General features: G+C 49.3%; 3 protein-coding genes across 3 annotated transcripts; all 3 read left to right on the top strand.

Moving 5' to 3' along the window:
* Positions 1-242: 242 nt before the first annotated feature.
* Positions 243-2167, top strand: PtA15_11A246 (uncharacterized protein; the record flags this gene model as incomplete). Its single annotated transcript, XM_053161134.1, has 4 exons — positions 243-1467; positions 1553-1575; positions 1643-1798; positions 1880-2167. 4 exons carry the CDS (start codon positions 243-245, stop codon positions 2165-2167), a joined length of 1692 nt encoding a protein of 563 aa, XP_053025111.1.
* Positions 2168-7079: 4912 nt separating this feature from the next.
* On the top strand, positions 7080-8701 carry PtA15_11A245 (uncharacterized protein; the record flags this gene model as incomplete). Its single annotated transcript, XM_053161133.1, has 9 exons — positions 7080-7092; positions 7171-7388; positions 7458-7525; positions 7591-7664; positions 7735-7814; positions 7978-8095; positions 8159-8256; positions 8344-8554; positions 8643-8701. 9 exons carry the CDS (start codon positions 7080-7082, stop codon positions 8699-8701), a joined length of 939 nt encoding a protein of 312 aa, XP_053025110.1.
* Positions 8702-10397: 1696 nt separating this feature from the next.
* On the top strand, positions 10398-13142 carry PtA15_11A244 (uncharacterized protein; the record flags this gene model as incomplete). Its single annotated transcript, XM_053161132.1, has 10 exons — positions 10398-10474; positions 10550-10704; positions 10803-10891; positions 10956-11010; positions 11100-11731; positions 11828-12116; positions 12411-12607; positions 12696-12713; positions 12784-13012; positions 13102-13142. 10 exons carry the CDS (start codon positions 10398-10400, stop codon positions 13140-13142), a joined length of 1782 nt encoding a protein of 593 aa, XP_053025109.1.
* Between the last annotated feature and the right edge of the window lie 3358 nt (positions 13143-16500).

Genomic DNA, 16500 nt, shown 5'->3' with positions numbered 1-16500 from the left:
GAAGTGCTCTCTCTGTGCGGGGTCAGGAAGATGCTGCCTTGTTCTGAAATCGAAGGAATGATGAGGCTGGCTCCTTCTGTAGCTCAACGAAGCCCACCACTTCTAAGGTTGCAAGGGTTCTGCCCCAGGCTGAGTTTGAAATTCCTGACTCCTTGAAGGTGGTCTGTTCGGGTATCAGTCGGGGCCCCGGGACACTCGAGCCTGTAAAATGGCCGCGGGGTTGGTTCGGAGACAATCCAGCGATGAACACCATCGACGCAGCTCGAGAGGACAAGGCCGGCGAGCCGCGGCGGGAGAACTACCACGTGCCGAACTACCCCACGGAGACGCCGATCGCCTACCATGCCGTCATCTCCTTCTTCCGCTTCATCCTCGCTATCTTCTTCTCGCGGATCGTGATCGAGAACCCGGACAGGATCCCGGGCAATGGCCGGCCGACGATCGTGCTCGTGAACCACTCCAACTCGCTGACGGATGCGCTGATCATCATGGCCTCGGTGCCGCGGCATGCCCGTCGGATGCTCCGGATGACCGCCAAGGCCACCCATTTCCGGAAGCCCACCTTCTCCTCGTGGCTCATCGAGAAGGCCGGCTCGGTGCCGCTCCAACGCGCCCAAGATTACCAGCCCGAGACCCGGATCGACAACTCGACCACCCGCGAAATCCTCGTCAATGCGCTCTGTCAGCAGGGCGACGCCGTCTGCATCTTCCCCGAGGGCATCTCCCGCTACCATCCCGCCCTGGCACCCTTCAAGACCGGCGCGGCCCGGATCGCTTCAGACGTGCTGTGCCAATTCAAGGCCCAGGAGCGCTTCGAAATCAGCCTCCTGCCCTGCTCGATCACCTACCTCCATCGCCAAAACTTCCGCTCCGACGTCCTTGTCTCCTTCCACGACCCCATCGTTCTCCGCCCCGACGACCCCGCCAATGCAGACCTGGTGGCCGCCGACCCGGACACCCGCAAACGGGCCATCGCCCGCCTCACCGCCACCCTCACCGAGAAAATCCGCTCCGGGACCCTCGACTCGCCGTCCTGGGACCTCATCAAGGCCGCTAATATGGCCCGAACGCTCTATGCTCCGTTCGGCACCCAGCTCAGTCTGGGCACCCACATCCGACTGACCCAGCGCTTCGTCGACGTCTTCGCCGGCCGCACCTCCGACCCAGCCTCCTCCTCCTCATCTTCCTCCTCGCCTCAACCCTCTGCCTCGGCATCACCACCAACAAGCCATGACGACCTAGTCAAAGACTTGCTCGCTTACCAACAGCTGCTCTTCCAACGCGGCCTCAAGGACGCAAGACTCGCGAACAACCGCCTCGTCAGTCGCAGAGTCATCCTCGCTCGCCTCGCCTTCAGACTCTGTGCCGCCGCCTTCTTCCTTGCTATCTGTCTCCCCGGACTTACCTTCTGGGGCCCCACTTTCGCCGTCTCTGCTTACTTCGCCCATCGCCAACGGCGCAAAGGACGTCAGTCTCCGTCTCCCTCCCCCTCTCTTTCATCGCATTTCTTTTGGTCTGACTTGCTTTTGTTCTTGTTGTCTTTTGTTTGCAGCGGCGTGGGATACGTACGATGAAGTAAGTGACAGAGAGACAAGTCCACTGAGATGAATTTTTGGGGAATTGACAAGAAAGGGCTCGCCAGGTGACGCAAACGAAGATGCTGTGGGGCTTGGCCAGTGGGGTGGCGACCTACTGCACCGTTCTGGTGGTCTGTCTGCCCATCTTCCCGATCGTCGCCGTCGTTTTTCCCGTCTGGATGTGGCTCACGCTGCGCTGGCTTGAGGATCTGGTAGCAACAGTCAGTCCCCGCACACTCTGCTTTCCCCAAACAGACCGCAATAGTAAAAATCCATTTCTGTGGATCCGTCTTTTTTTACAGCTACGAGCGACGCGCTCGTTGCTGAAGATGCTAATGATCAGCAAGGACGAGCTCGGTGCGCTACGGGCCCACCGGGCCCGACTAGAGAAAGAGGTGCACACGCTCGCCGTCGATCGCTGTATGTTGCCGGGACGCAGGGAGGACGTGCTTGCAGCCGACCAGCAGCAGGAGATCGTGATCAAGAACGGGCAGGTCGCCGGGTCTAGATTCGATTACTTCTCTATTCGTAGACGGAGGAAGAAGGACTATAATGAGGTCTTGAGGCTCTGGGACCTCGTCGATATGTAGAATCCCTCCCTAGGTTCATCCACTTCTCTTGCCAGTATCCGTGGTTGTATTATCGATGGTGTTCATCGGTTGTATACACTTTAACCTCCATTGTAATCAGTCAAGCAAACTCGTTTCACTCACGTTACTTAAATATCTACCGCCCTCTCAGACTTAGTTTCTGAAGACACGTAGTACGAGTGAAGTAACAATTTGATCAACCCTGTGCAAATCTTACCGCAGTGTTTCTTTCGTGTTGAGTGTCTCTGCAGTCTCTCAGCCTTGATTGTCCCGCTCCAAAAGAGGTTTGCCGGGGACGCGTCTCCGCCCCATGCAATTGCAAGTGCGAAACCCCTGTTACTGTACCGACTTGCCTGAGGACGCGGGCCAAAGCAGCACTTGGCAATGGGGTCCCATACCAAAAGCAAGTTAAACCTTCTACAATGAAGGACTATCGCGGCTGAGGGTTTTAACCACACAATGCCTTGCTTCGTACAAATCTAACTTAACTTCTGACATCAGAGGGAGATACGCCGACGAGTGCCTCTAGCAGAATTACAATCGGGGAGCGGGAAGACAGGCAGGGGCGAATCGGAGGCGACAGGGCGGGAGGCCGAGAGGGGCACACGAGAGGAATCGAAGCCTTGCAGCTCGCTCAACAGTGAGGCATGACAAGCCCATGGGACGAGAGGTCACTTTTGGAATCACAAGACAACGGTTTATCAGGAATTGGAAAATGGATAAAGTTACAACAACATGCGCCAACAAGAATGAAGAGATCCACGGGATTAGTATGATACATCAGGAAAAAAAACTATTGAGGTGTTATTTTTTTAGACAGGAGAAACAAGTTTGTCGAGGATTTTGAAGACGGAGTAGCGGGGTCAGTGTTTCAAGAGCAGCATGACAACCTGTTTGTCGTCGATGTGGGCGGGCTTTGTGTCCTTGGGGTGGGTGTTCTTCTCGCCGCAAGTGTCCAAGATGCTGTGGACAGCTTTTTGGAGGATTTGATCCGGGCTGTTTCCAGTAAAATGCAGATGGTCAGCTAATTTGGACTGGTTTGCTTGTGGGGGTGGATGAAAAGAAAGGGTGCTTACATTTCTTTTGCAACCACTTTATCCTTGGAATTGTGAAGCGACAACTGGAAAGTGAACGTCGAACTGGTAAGTGTCTTTAGCGCACATGGCAGCACCACAGCAGGACTTACTTGGCAGCCTCCACTGGAAGCGGATTGCAAGTTCTTCTCTCGCAAAGTCTGGGCTGCCCTGTCAAACAGAAACGCCAAGGAGAGAGCAAAACATGGTCAGATGATGATAACACTGAGAGTGAGGTGAATGTCAGTCGAAATGAGCATACTTCAAGCATTGTGATTTGGAGAATACTTCAGCGACGCCTTTGCTGTTGCGGCAGGTAACGCTGTCGGCCGAGTTCCGGCGCAAGAGTTGGTCGGCATCGAGGTGGATAGCCCGGCGACTGATGGAGTGGGTTTCCTGGTCGGAGGCCTTTGCAAAGAAGCCACCCATGCCCAGAGCCATGCTCATCGGAAATACCCCTCCTCCGAAGCAGGCGCCGCCCATCGAGAAGGCCAAGCTGCTGAGCCAGGGATATCCAAGCATGTTGAGCCCCATCCCGCCCCACGAAGTGAAGCCGCCATACATCAGGCTGGAGCTCAGCCATCGGGCATGCAGGTCCTTGTCTTTGGTCCCACTGACTTCTTCCGCACGGGACGCGGCGACAAGCACGGAGAGGAGGGTGATCAGGTAGGCTACGGATACCATCTTGTATTTTCAGGGAGGTGGTTGGTTTTGGATTGGAGTTGGTTAAGCTGGAGTGTTGGTGCGGTGGATTGGAATGTGATGAGGGGACAGTGATTGGAGTACAGATCAGGCGCAATTTATACCTTCAATCGGTGCAGCGTTTGGCGAGGCTTGGATCCAGTACGCCATGGAGGCAGGTTCACTCATTGCAAAGGGATACCGCTGGCGCCCGGTATGACTCGGGTATTGCGGGCATTTTCTACAACAAAGTTGTGTGAAATTAACGGCAGGGAAGCCGGTAGATGGATGATCTCAAGACCAGATTATGTTGGCGCTCTCATATAAACTGGTGTGGTGTTGCTTCCCTCAACGGAAGCCTTTTCACAAAAAACCCTTATTGACTTATCAGCCACTTCATGCCTGCGGAAGTGGCTGGGTGAAACAAAGTGGAAACTACGATAACATCTTTTGCTCCAGTCCCATTCCCACGTTGACAGCTGGAATCATTGGAGCATTGATGATGTGGGCATGTGAAGATTAGTTTCAATTAGAGGAGATGGAACTGATAAACAAAGTCCCCGAGACTTCGGGAGCCGGGGGTGTGCTGACTCCCTCCGTCATGAGAGGCTTCATACCACCACTTCACCAAACTTGCAGCATAGCAAGATGTGATGGTGAGTAACCTCGCCTGGAGAAATTCCCCCGCGCAAGCGGAATTTTACCAGCTCGGGCAGGAGGAATTTCCCTCCGCCAACAAAATTTGTTACTGGTACCAGTTCGCGCTGGAGCTCGTGGGGAGATCAATTAATTCATCTCAACTAGCTGGAGTTGTACCAGCTCACCGGAGGGAGTCAATGTGGGTGAGCTGGCCCTGTCCCAGCTTGCCGGAGGGAGCCCAACTGAGCCAGCTAGATATCTACACTCGCAGTTCACCGGAATATAATCCGCTCGGTGAGAGGGATTATTACCAGTTCACAGTCGCGAGTGTTTACGATCGGCAGGCCTTGTTTTTTTCAAGAAACTCGCCGAAAGGAAATCCTCTCGGCGCGCTGGAGAGGAGTTGCCCCCGGCGGGCAGGATTCCTACAACCGAGCCCGCCGGCACGCATCCCTTAAAAGATGCTTATGGTTGAGGATGCGTGCTAGTGTACCAGTTTGGGCAGGTGGCTGCGACTGAGTGGTTCTTGTCAAGTCAAGCTTGAGTGTATGATCCGTCGACGATCGACTATCGATACAGAAAATCAATCAGGCAAATTGTTTTGCACGCGCGAGTCCAGAATTGGCAGGTCGTTGCAAGTTGTCAAATGTAGGATATGGCTACGCGTCGGCGACTGGGTGAAAACCAAGAAACATAGGTAAATCTCAAAAAGGGCGTATAGTACGCGATTATCGTTGCAATCACCTCGGAGAGTTTCATGGGGCACATTGAGAATAAAAAAACATTGATTATGAGGAAGACATTGAGAGCATTATAGATACAAGAGGAATGCAAAGCAAACTATCCACAAACTGATACATATTTTATGCAGAGATGAGGCCGCTGAGGGCTTAATTAAAGGCAGAGTAGCGAAATCAGTGTTTCAATAGGAGCATGACAACCTGTTTGTCGTCGATGTGGGCGGGCTTTGTGTCCTTGGGGTGGGTGTTCTTCTCGCCGCAAGTGTCCAAGATGCTGTGGACAGCTTTTTGGAGGATTTGATCCGGGCTGTTTCCAGTAAAATGCAGATGGTCAGCTAATTTGGACTGGTTTGCTTGTGGGGGTGGATGAAAAGAAAGGGTGCTTACATTTCTTTTGCAACCACTTTACCCTTGGAATTGTGAAGCGACAACTGCAAAGTGAAAATTGGACTGGTAAGTGGACTGTCTTTACAGCACATGGCGGTCTCGCAGCGGGACTTACTTGGCAGCCGCCACTGGAAGCAGACTGCAAATTCTTCTCGCGCAAAGTCTGAGCTGCCCTGTTCAACAGAAAGGCCAAGCAGAGAGCAAAACATGGTCAGATGATAATACCACTGAGGTAAATGACAGTCGAAACAAGCTTACTTCAAGCATTGCGATTTGGAAAATACTTCAGCGACGCCTTTGCTGTTGCGGCAGGTCACGCTATCGGCCGAGTTCCGGCGCAAGAGTTGGTCGGCATCGAGGTGGATAGCCCGGCGACTGACGGAGTGGGCTTCCTGGTCGGAGGCCTTTGCGAAGAAGCTGCCCATGCCCAGAGCCATGCTCATCGGAAAGACCCCTCCTCCGAAGCAGGCGCCGCCCATCGAGAAGGCCAAGCTGCTGAGCCATGGATATCCAAGTATGTTGAGCCCCATCCCGCCCCACGAAGTGAAGCCGCCGTACATCAGGCTGGAGCTCAGCCATCGGGTATGCAGGTCCTTGTCTTTGGTCCCACTGACTTCTTCCGCACGGGACGCGGCGACGAGCACGGAGAGGAGGGTGATCAGGTAGGCTACGGATACCATCTTGTATTTTCAGGGAGGTGGTTGGTTTTGGATTGGAGTTGGTTACGCTGGAGTGTTGGTGCGGTGGATTGGAATGTGATGAGAGGATAGTGATTGGAGTGCAAATCAGGCGCATTTTATACCTTTAATCGGTGCAGCGTTTGGCGAGGCTTGGATCCAGTACGCCATGGATGAAATTCCACTCATGATTGCAAGTGACGCCGCTCAGGCTGGCACCCGGTTTGACAGGGTATGACTCACATATCGTGGGCATTTTCTACATCAGAGTGTGAGACAAACGCCCGGCGGCCGGGTAGATGATCGATCCCCGCAATAGATAGAGAGTTGCCTGTAGTGCTCTCATCTTATCAGCCCATTCTCGCGGAAGTGGCCGGGTAGAGCACAGTAGAAATTGGCATAACATCGTTCGCGCAGTCCTATCCGCTACCCGCTGGAAAAAATCGTGCTCTATCATCGGGCATGAGAATTTTAATTGGATCAAGCTGGCGGGTTTTTCCACTCTTTTCTACCCAAGAGGGTCGGCTAAAAACACATACAAGGACATAAAGGGAATAAAAAGTAGATGTGAGTCGAATAAATTATCTGCCTCGAAGGCCGTCGGGCTTTCGGGCTGCCTCGGGATGAGCCTGAGCAGCCCAAGCCCGAGCCCGAGCCCGACTGAGGTCGCATTACATCACGTTGCTCTTCTCCGACCAGCCAGCACAAACCAAGAATGCTCAATCTGGGTAAGTCATCTCATCCTACAATTCAAGCCAACCGGGAGGAAGAGAACTGAGACATACTGCCCTTCATACTGTGGACAGACCAAGCGATCAGCAAGCTGCGTTCCTGCGAACACCTGCCGGAGTCAGAGCTCAAGAGCCTATGCGAGCTGGTCCGGAGTATCCTAGTCGAAGAGCCCAACATCCAACCCGTACGATCACCCGTGACCGTCTGCGGCGATATCCATGGCCAGCTATGGGACATGATCGAGATGTTCAGAGTCGGCGGGCAACCGGGGCTGACGAATTACATACTCATGGTCAGTCTCTGCTCAGGTTCCAGAAGGTTACGTTTTGGAAACTCATGCCCAAGCTGGCATTTCCTTCAGGGCGATTTCGTCGACCGCGGCCATTTCTCTCTCGAGACCTTCTCGTTACTCTTGGCTTACAAGGCTCGGTAAAACGATAACACACGCTCTCGTCCCCTCGCAAGATAAGCTCACTTTGATGGTCTACGCACAGCTATCCCGATCGGGTCACCCTTCTCCGAGGCAATCATGAATCCCGATCGATCACCCAGGTTTACGGCTTCTATGGTACCCTTCAGCTCCCATGTACACACACACGTTCACAAAAAAAAAGGAACTGAGCTTAACTCGATTTTAGATGAGTGTCAACGGAAATATGGCAACGCCAACGTATGGAAAGCTTGTTGTGCGGTATTCGACTGTCTCAACCTAGCTGCTGTAAGTTGGATCTTTCCTGTGACATATACATAACAAACAAGAAACAGATCTCCTTCTTAACCATTCCTGTTTGTTCTTATTCTCTTCCTTCTGCATGGGCGGGCTTTCATTTATATATTTCTGGCTGGATGGTGAGGAGGTCTTTTTTGTTCCTTGCGGATAGATAATCGATTCAACTATCCTGTGTGTCCATGGAGGTCTCTCACCTGAGATCCGCACCTTGGATCAGATACGGGTGTTGAGTCGAGCCCAAGAGATCCCCCACTCTGGCGCGTTTTGTGGTAAGGAAATAACTCAAACCAATCGCATCTTGCCAGCCGACTAATCATTGGGATTCATTCTAGATTTGATGTGGTCTGACCCTGATGATGTTGAGGGAGGTACTTGGTCGGTTTCGCCACGAGGAGCTGGATGGCTATTCGGCTCCGCTGTTGCGGGCGAGGTGAGTACATAGATACACCCTTCTGAAGAAAGGGGAAAAAAATATTCTACCTGCCTCGAGCTGATTGCATCTTTATTTAAATCCCAGTTTAACCATATTAACTCACTGAGCTTGATCGCCCGAGCCCACCAACTAGTACAGGAAGGATACAAGTACATGTTCCCCCCCGAGAACAATCTCGTCACCGTCTGGTCGGCCCCCAATTACTGTTATCGTTGCGGAAACGTGGCCAGTGTGATGTGTGTTAAAGAGAATACATTGGTCGACCCCGAGGAAAGCTTCAAGATCTTCTCGGCTGGTCAGTCCCGCTTCACTCGCGCTCCCCAAACAACCATTTTTCTTCTTATTGCTCATCTCGTTCTCTCTTCTTCTCCTTCATCCAACAGTTCCAAATCAAACCCGCATTCCTCCCGATAAATCCGGCACCTCTCAATACTTTTTGTAGACCGATCATCTCCCCTTAGATATAATAATGTGAAAAAGAAACCCAATTGACTTCCGAAATCGCATGTAATATCAATCCATTAACAATATGATCCGGGGGCAAGGAGACTCGATACTGTGTGTGAAGAAAAGGATGGATTACAGAAGCCTTGGTACTCGGATCTTGTCGACGCCTTGTGCGGCCTCGCAAGTCGGTTTGAAGCCGTCCACGGATTCTGCGCTCATCCAGTCAGTTCTTTTCTTGTATCGCCCCTTGGTCACGAGACAAAAGGAGACCATGCAGGCACGCAAAGCGCTGCCTGGAATAATTAATTTGATGAACATCTTCTCGTTTCTCGATATTTGCTTCCAAGGGCACAAATACACGAACTTTGCCCTGGTCATTTCCTCTTATCGTCTACTACATGCTGATTGTCCTCCTATGCATCGTCTACTGCAACCTACTACAGCATCCTCGAACTGTCTTTACATAGTTGTTCGAATTTGGAATGAGGTTGATGACAGACAATGTAGAGCGTGACATTCTAAATGCCATGCTTGCCCTATGTTATCGCTGCTGCACACACAACAAAGCTACTTTCCGAACGGCTCAGACTCCGTGTTTCATGCAGTTCAGTGCCCCAACCGCGGTCAGCTTCCCTACTTGAAGTAACGACTCCAGCCACCATTCCCGAATCAATTGGGTAAAGGTAAACTGTAGCTGATTGTACGTACATACATACCTCGCGCTCACAGAATCACAGAAATACACGCGTAGCGGGCACAGGCACGGCTGTTCATCCAGCTCTACATGAACAAGCAGGTTGATCAGGGAAGGACGCATGTATTTATGTAACACACAAACCTGCCCGCAAACCATGAATGATATTTGCTATTTATGTTGTAATCGACATTGGCGCTCTACATCTTAGAAGCAGCATGTCCGCTGGGGTCCCATTTAACGTCGAGCACATAAGTGCATACATATATGTGTTTGGATTTTCGTATTCCCGGCTCAGTCTTGCTGAGCAGGACGGAACAAGGGGCAAGCCCGACAATGCAAACGCTCAGCGATATGAAAGCCACGTCTTTGGTGGTTGGGTCATCATTCCTTAGGTACTTAGATTTTTCTTTGGGGTTAAGTTGCAGACATGGAAGTTGAGCAAAAAGCGAAAGAGAAAGTTGAAGTCGACATGCACACTCTTCGGACACAACGGGGGCTTGGGATACAGAATGGCATAAAAAGCTGTCCTGGCGTCTGTCCACCGCCCTCCTCAAGTGCCCGAACTTGAAGGAAGCAAGATTTTCGTCGGAAAAAAAAGGCAATCCGTCAAGAAAAGAAATGTCACCAATGGTTGTCGATCGAGGAACAGAAGAGGATAGTAATAGCAAGAGGAAAAAGCTGCAGGATTTAGATAAATCCACATGGATATTTCCCGAACAGCTTCAAAAAATTGGCGGGAGGCCGCCCATACATTCCCAGGTTCGCAATCTTCCTCCCATTCTCGTAAGAAAAAGAAAGAAATGATATGCTGTTTTCCTTCGATGTGCACATAGAGACGGCAAGAGCTTTGTGAGGCTTTACCCTATTTCCGGTCTTATCAAGGTGAGATTCTTCCTTGGTTCGGGTCGATAAGCAAATAAGAAAACTGCCATGAATTATAACTGGGACAAACACAATCAATCTAGGTGGTCACTACGTTTCCAATAAACGGACAATGGGCTATCTGCTGGATGGATGTCCGGCACCAAGGGACGTCTTCGAAGATTCAGGAAAGGTCATCATCAGTCACGGGTCAGTAAGCGATTATTTTCTTCATTTCTCTTCTCAATACACTTCTTGATCAAACCGCTTATGTTTGGTGACGAGGACGACGTTCAAGTGGGGGCGGATCGATGATGTGTCGGCCTACGGGATCACAAGGCCCTCCCCAATTAACACTAGTCAAATCCCAAACAAGAGAGAATTATCGTGTCAAAGCATTGATCAAGTGTATGGAGGAACGCGTGCCTGTGGTTTTACTCGTGAGCAATTATATCGGCTAGACGCGTCAAGTCCTCTTTTTTTTGGAGAAAATTTGTGGATCGCTCATGATAGATAGTTGCACTAACTACTTAGGTAGGGAAAAAGTTTTCAGGGATGCCATGGTTCCAAGATTATCCTTCAGTAAGATACGCGGTCCTTGGGTACTATTTGGTCACTCATTACTGGGTAAAGTGCAACCCTTTTTCCGAGGAATGATTTTCTTGAATTGATATGCGAAGATATACTACAGCCAGAAAGGGAATTCAGAAGCGACGAGCCTAACGAGTATAGCGTGCGTTTCAAATGTAAGCAGTTTGAAGCTTAGAACCGTCTTGAGACAAACAAAGCAGGTGGATGTTCTGGAAGTTGATTGTCCTGTCTCCCCATGACGCAGTTCGTTTCCAGTGGGTCTCGTCTCAAGGCGATCCTTGGTGGGTATCGGATATGAAAAATTATTACAAATCGTTGAAGCCCTGGCAATCGGTCAGCGTCTCGGACGAACTCTCGGCCTCGAGTTCTTTGGGGGCGGATGAGAAGCCCGCCCAATTAGCCAGCGGCGAGATGGACTGGGAAGCAACTCCCGACGGAAGTTTTTCGACAACATACCAAGATATGTTCGACGTAGAGGATGAAGAGCTCTTGAAATATAAGTGTAATGGCTGCGGCAAGGAGAGCTTTAACATATATAAAGGGTCATGGATGTGTCTCAACGAATTCTGTTGGGATTTCTTTAGAACGAAAGAGCAGTATGATTTCTTCGAGTGGTCAGCCACAGCCTCTCCATCTGATACCGACATGGCAGGATTGAAATACGTGATGTGGTTCTTGAGACACCAACTTTCACTCGAGGATGACCATCGCGTACCCTTTCCGCTCACTCCCACTACCCTCCAAAATCTCACCGGCAATCAAATCGACTTGGCTTCCCATCTCGAGGCTAAAGTCGGATTCTATTGCAGCGCCTGCGGAAGGCTTTCGATCAGGATCTATTGGAGAGTGCTCATTTGCTCCAATGAGGAATGCCAAGTAAGTCTGCTACCTTTTGTTTTTGGACGTCTTTGATCAGATACATGTGCCCTTATCATTTCGCCCATCGATTCCGGTAAACTTTGTGGTCAAAAGTTCACAGTGAATTTGACTGGAGCGCCACTAGAACTTCCAAGGCCCGCCGATTTGACACGAGACAATCGAAAGATGACCAGTAACAGATGCGATATAACATCATTGGACCCGATTGGACCCCTCAAAGCAGCCGGTTATTCGCTCAGATGGTACAGGTTTCATGACATCTCCGGCGGCGTCATTCATGCGACTCCCAACGATTTGAGAAAGGCTGACTGCCTCTTTCAAGACTTTCAAACTGCTCTGGATCCTTGGAGCTTCAAGAGAAACCAACTAAGATTTAGCCAAGGTCAGTCCTCTTTGGCGGCCCTCTCGCGACTCTGTGTCCGTTTCTGGAGCTGATGAAATTCTTCTCTGTAACCAAGTCGATGGATTGGTCGCACAGGCTTTCACGTGAGTATTAACGCTTACAAACACAAATAGGGCGGTTTGTTGACCAATTAATGGGCGTATTGTTGAAGATTGAATTATGGACAAGCCTACCAGTATTGCACAGGCAAGCATAGATGATTTCTTTCCCAAAGTTATCCGAAGTGCTTAAACATAGTTAATTGTTCTTTCCTGTTTGTTTGTTTGTTTTCAGAAGTGGAAACAAGACCGTGGCTTCAAATACCGATACCAATATTCCGAGCGTATTCAGGCCTATGTAAATTTGTGAGAGATGCTTTAAACCATGAAGTGATCTCATCAAGCTCGAAGAAAATTGGATTGGATGACCTTTTACCGGAAACCTTCAACGAGATTTTGTCTTGCTTTTATCTTCCCGGAACCGGTATGAATGTGTGTCTCTTTCAATCACCATACAAATAATTTCATCGACTCTTCATTGGATTTTGCACTGATTAACAAAAATATCACACTTCGAAAGTATCATTCGGACAACGAGGTCTTTATCATCAAACACATACTTCATATGAACTTGGGAAAGTGGCTTAGTTATCTATTTTTTTGGGCAGCTTGGGTTAGGCGGTGTGATCGTCAGTCTAAGCTTAGGCTCGACAGCGATGATGAGGTTCAAAAGGAAACAACCAAACGGCCCAGACCTAAAAGAAGAACCCTCAGTCAAAAAGTCGAATCCACCGATCCTTGAGCTGGTCGTAAACCATGGCGACGTGGTGCTTCAATGCGGATCCGAGTTACAGGAAAAATATGTCCACTCACTCCACACAGATGGTGTACGCATTTGTAAGCTGTTTTATAACAAACTGGGCTTCCTCTATCGATCAAGATTCTCATTTTACAAACACTTGTAAACATTTTGGGCTTCAAAAAAGCAACCACAATGCGATACATCAATCCTAATCTGATGGGGTAGTCTGCTTTGCCAGGGTCTTATTTGTAACGAGCACATGAAAAATGCTGAAAAGCACCCGAGGCAAACGCGTCTACAAAGGGCCATTAAGGCTGAGCAGTGAGAGATGTCCAGCCTGAAAAAAAGACTGCGATGTGATCTGTATAGGATTTATTGACTTGTACTTGGACACATAAACTACAATTTGTGTTAGAATGCATCTTGTTTATGCTTCTACTATAGTATGTCAGCTTGGTCTTGTATTTAGTGTTGTCTCAGCTCAGATCCTTGAGTCTTTTCCTCACTGAATACAAAAACCTGAAAGCTTCACCCATCCGACACCGTTCGCCGATCCCAACGTCATGCAGCACCCGAAAGGGAGCTCGGAAGCGCCAAACTTACCTGGCGCCTCAGTTCCATCGGACCAGGAGGTAGAAGGTGAGATGAGCATCACGGACTGCTTCAAAGCACTACTCACCATTCAGAAGAATACGGTGGTGCAATTCCAAGCAGCACAACTCCAGGCCAAACAAGCACAGACTCAAGCAGATGAGCAACGTTGCCTTGATGCCAAGCAACTTGCCACCATTGAGGAGCAACGGAGGATGGACCGTATTCTGGGGATCAGAATGCCATGCCTCTCCCATCATCCAAGTTTGGCAAACTTGGACTCCGGGCAGCGGTGGGTAGTTAGGATACGCTACAATAACCGCCGTTATCTGCGTAGCGTAACACTTGCCGTTACTGTGCTCAGGCGTTAGCGCTACTAGTAACGACTAGTTGTAACCCCGGGCCTGATTTTTCTGGTGTGTTACTTGCGTTACTAGTAGCGTAACGCGTTAACCACCGGTTAACGAGATAAAGAGGGGCAAATGGCCCCCTCTGGATCATATGCAGTCTGATATCTGCCCCTCCGTGCGGGCAGATATTGTAACCGATGTTAAATGCCATACATCCTGGGTGTGCGATATTGTAACGCACTTCCGTTACGGTTAACGGTAACGGTAACAAGAGAAAAACCATTACAATATTGGTACGTTACCAATAACCATACCATAACTACCCACTGTTGCTCCGGGAGAGCCACATGTCACATAGATTTCATCACATCCCCCGCGCGCTACACGCGCACACACTCACAACAAACAAGAGAAGCAGGAGAAAAGAAAATAAAGGAAAGCACAGTATGACAAGACAGAAAGAAAAGAGCCAGAGAGAAGAAAGGGAGAAAGGAAAGAAGAGACAGAAAACACTCAAGACAGGCAAAACAAACAGAAAGGGAAAGAAACCAGAAACAAACAAGGAAATAAACCCACAGCAGGCGCTGTGTTAGGACCAAGAAAGCTGAAGAAGGATGGGGGGCTGAGAAGGAGTGAGAATGGAAAGGTGGAAAGAAGGAAAAATGAGGGAGGGGGAAGAGATCTTGAAGGGGGGAGCCAGTTGAAAGTGGGAAGGTTATGAGAAGGGTCTTGAGGTTGGATTCTTGATGCCTTGATGGGTCTTGATGATCCTGACGGCGGCGTTGATCCTGACTAGCTGGCCACAAGGGGGGCCACCACAGCGCATGTAAAAGGATGTTAAAAAATGGAGGCTGGGCCTCTTTCAGATCAACAACATGTAAAACCCGGTTAGAATGATGTGAAACACCCATCTGAATTGGCATGTTTTGCTAAAAAGGCAGGTATTTTCTAGAATTGAGCCAAAAAACAATGAAAATAGGGTGAAAGTATGAGTCAAGTCAAGCTTGGAGGTTTGTGGTATCATATTTCAGCTAGACAACCTGAATCCTTAACACATATATGCTTGTGAGTTGTTTTTGTGTTTTTGTGTTTTTTTGTTTTCCAATGTCTCCATGCACATGCATGTGAGCTGTTTTCCATTTTGCCAATGTCACCTTTGTGTACGCGCGTACGATGGGGTGACAGATCACCAGAGGGGCCTTTCACAGCTCCATGAAAAGTAAAAACTGGTCAGAAAGCCATTCAAGCCTCACCTTGACACATTTTTTTTGTGTGAAACCCCTTGCACATAGAAAAATTGATCAACATAAATTTGCCATAAATGATTATTATTTGGGCATTGATTAACTATCATTTCATTTTAGGTTGTGATTGAGTTATCCTTAAAGAATGAAACAGTTCTATACAACATTGCACGAGGTCCTGTGATACTTCCTCATAAATTATAACAGACTTCCCACTGACTTCTGTATAATTTATCAATCATTTCCTAATAGGGGGGTTCGCAATTGACTTTTTTCACCAGAAAGATTTTATCACCTCACCAGGAGAGATGCGCAAGCTGCGCAATTAAATTTTAGCCTCACACCAGGAAGTTTTTATGCTGTTGGAGCAATGGAAACGTACTGGTGCCCATCCTTGCCCATCACACCATGAACCCGGGCGGGTCAAGACATTGAGACCAGCCATTGATCTCACATGTCTGTATTTATCATACACCTCAACCGATGACCGATCATTGGGTCAACCAGGACACACACATATATGCACCTCACTCAATGACCAACCCGGTCATCAGGTGGATACATACTCTACTTGATGACGAGTGGATCACCACTACCCGGTCATCAAGTGTGTACACACTCTACTCCCAGACCCACTCGACGGCCAACCCCGTCATTGAGTGGACACATACTCACTCAATGACCAATGACCCAAAGGTCATCAAGTGAGTGGGTAAACAGTACCCGGTCATTGAGTGGGTACAACTCCACTCGATGACCCGGATGGGTCATCCAGATTCACTCAATGGCTGGACCGGGTCATCAAGTGGATACCCGCTCCACTCAATGGCCGGACCGGGTCATTGAGTGGATGGTACACATTCCAATTGATGACTCTGTCGGGTCATTGAGTGGATGGTACACATTCCACTCAATGACTTGGTCGGGTCATCAAGTGGATTGTGAGCCTGAGTCTCTATAGTGACAGCAGGACACAAGAAATGGGGGACAACAGTTTGATTTCTTGGGATAAAGAAAATACAACTGTAAGAGAAAAAGAGAAAGAGAGAGAAAGAAACCAAGCAGGATAAGATAGAAGAGAAGTACTAGGTTATTCTAGTGGGAATGCACGTCCACTGGCAATGCTACTCTTCAGAAGAGTGCTGCTAATCTGTGCTAGAAGTGCTACAGCTTCCTCTCAGGAGGGTATCTGGATTAGATAAGTTTAATCCAGCCACAGTTTTTTAGACTTCTCTCTGGACAGTCAAGGTTCTTAATGGGAAACCTGAGGGACAGCCCTGCAACCTAGATTCTGAGGCAAAGGCCAAGTGATTATAAGGGACAGCCCTGTGATCAAGATAGAGGCAAAGGCCTGTAGAATTGAAGGGACAGCCCTGTGATCAAGGAGGAGGCAAAGCA

Source organism: Puccinia triticina, chromosome 11A (assembly GCF_026914185.1).
Source record: "Puccinia triticina chromosome 11A, complete sequence".
NCBI lineage: Eukaryota > Fungi > Basidiomycota > Pucciniomycetes > Pucciniales > Pucciniaceae > Puccinia > Puccinia triticina.
Note: the sequence above shows the minus strand (reverse complement) of the source record. Positions and strands in the feature narration are given on the sequence as shown.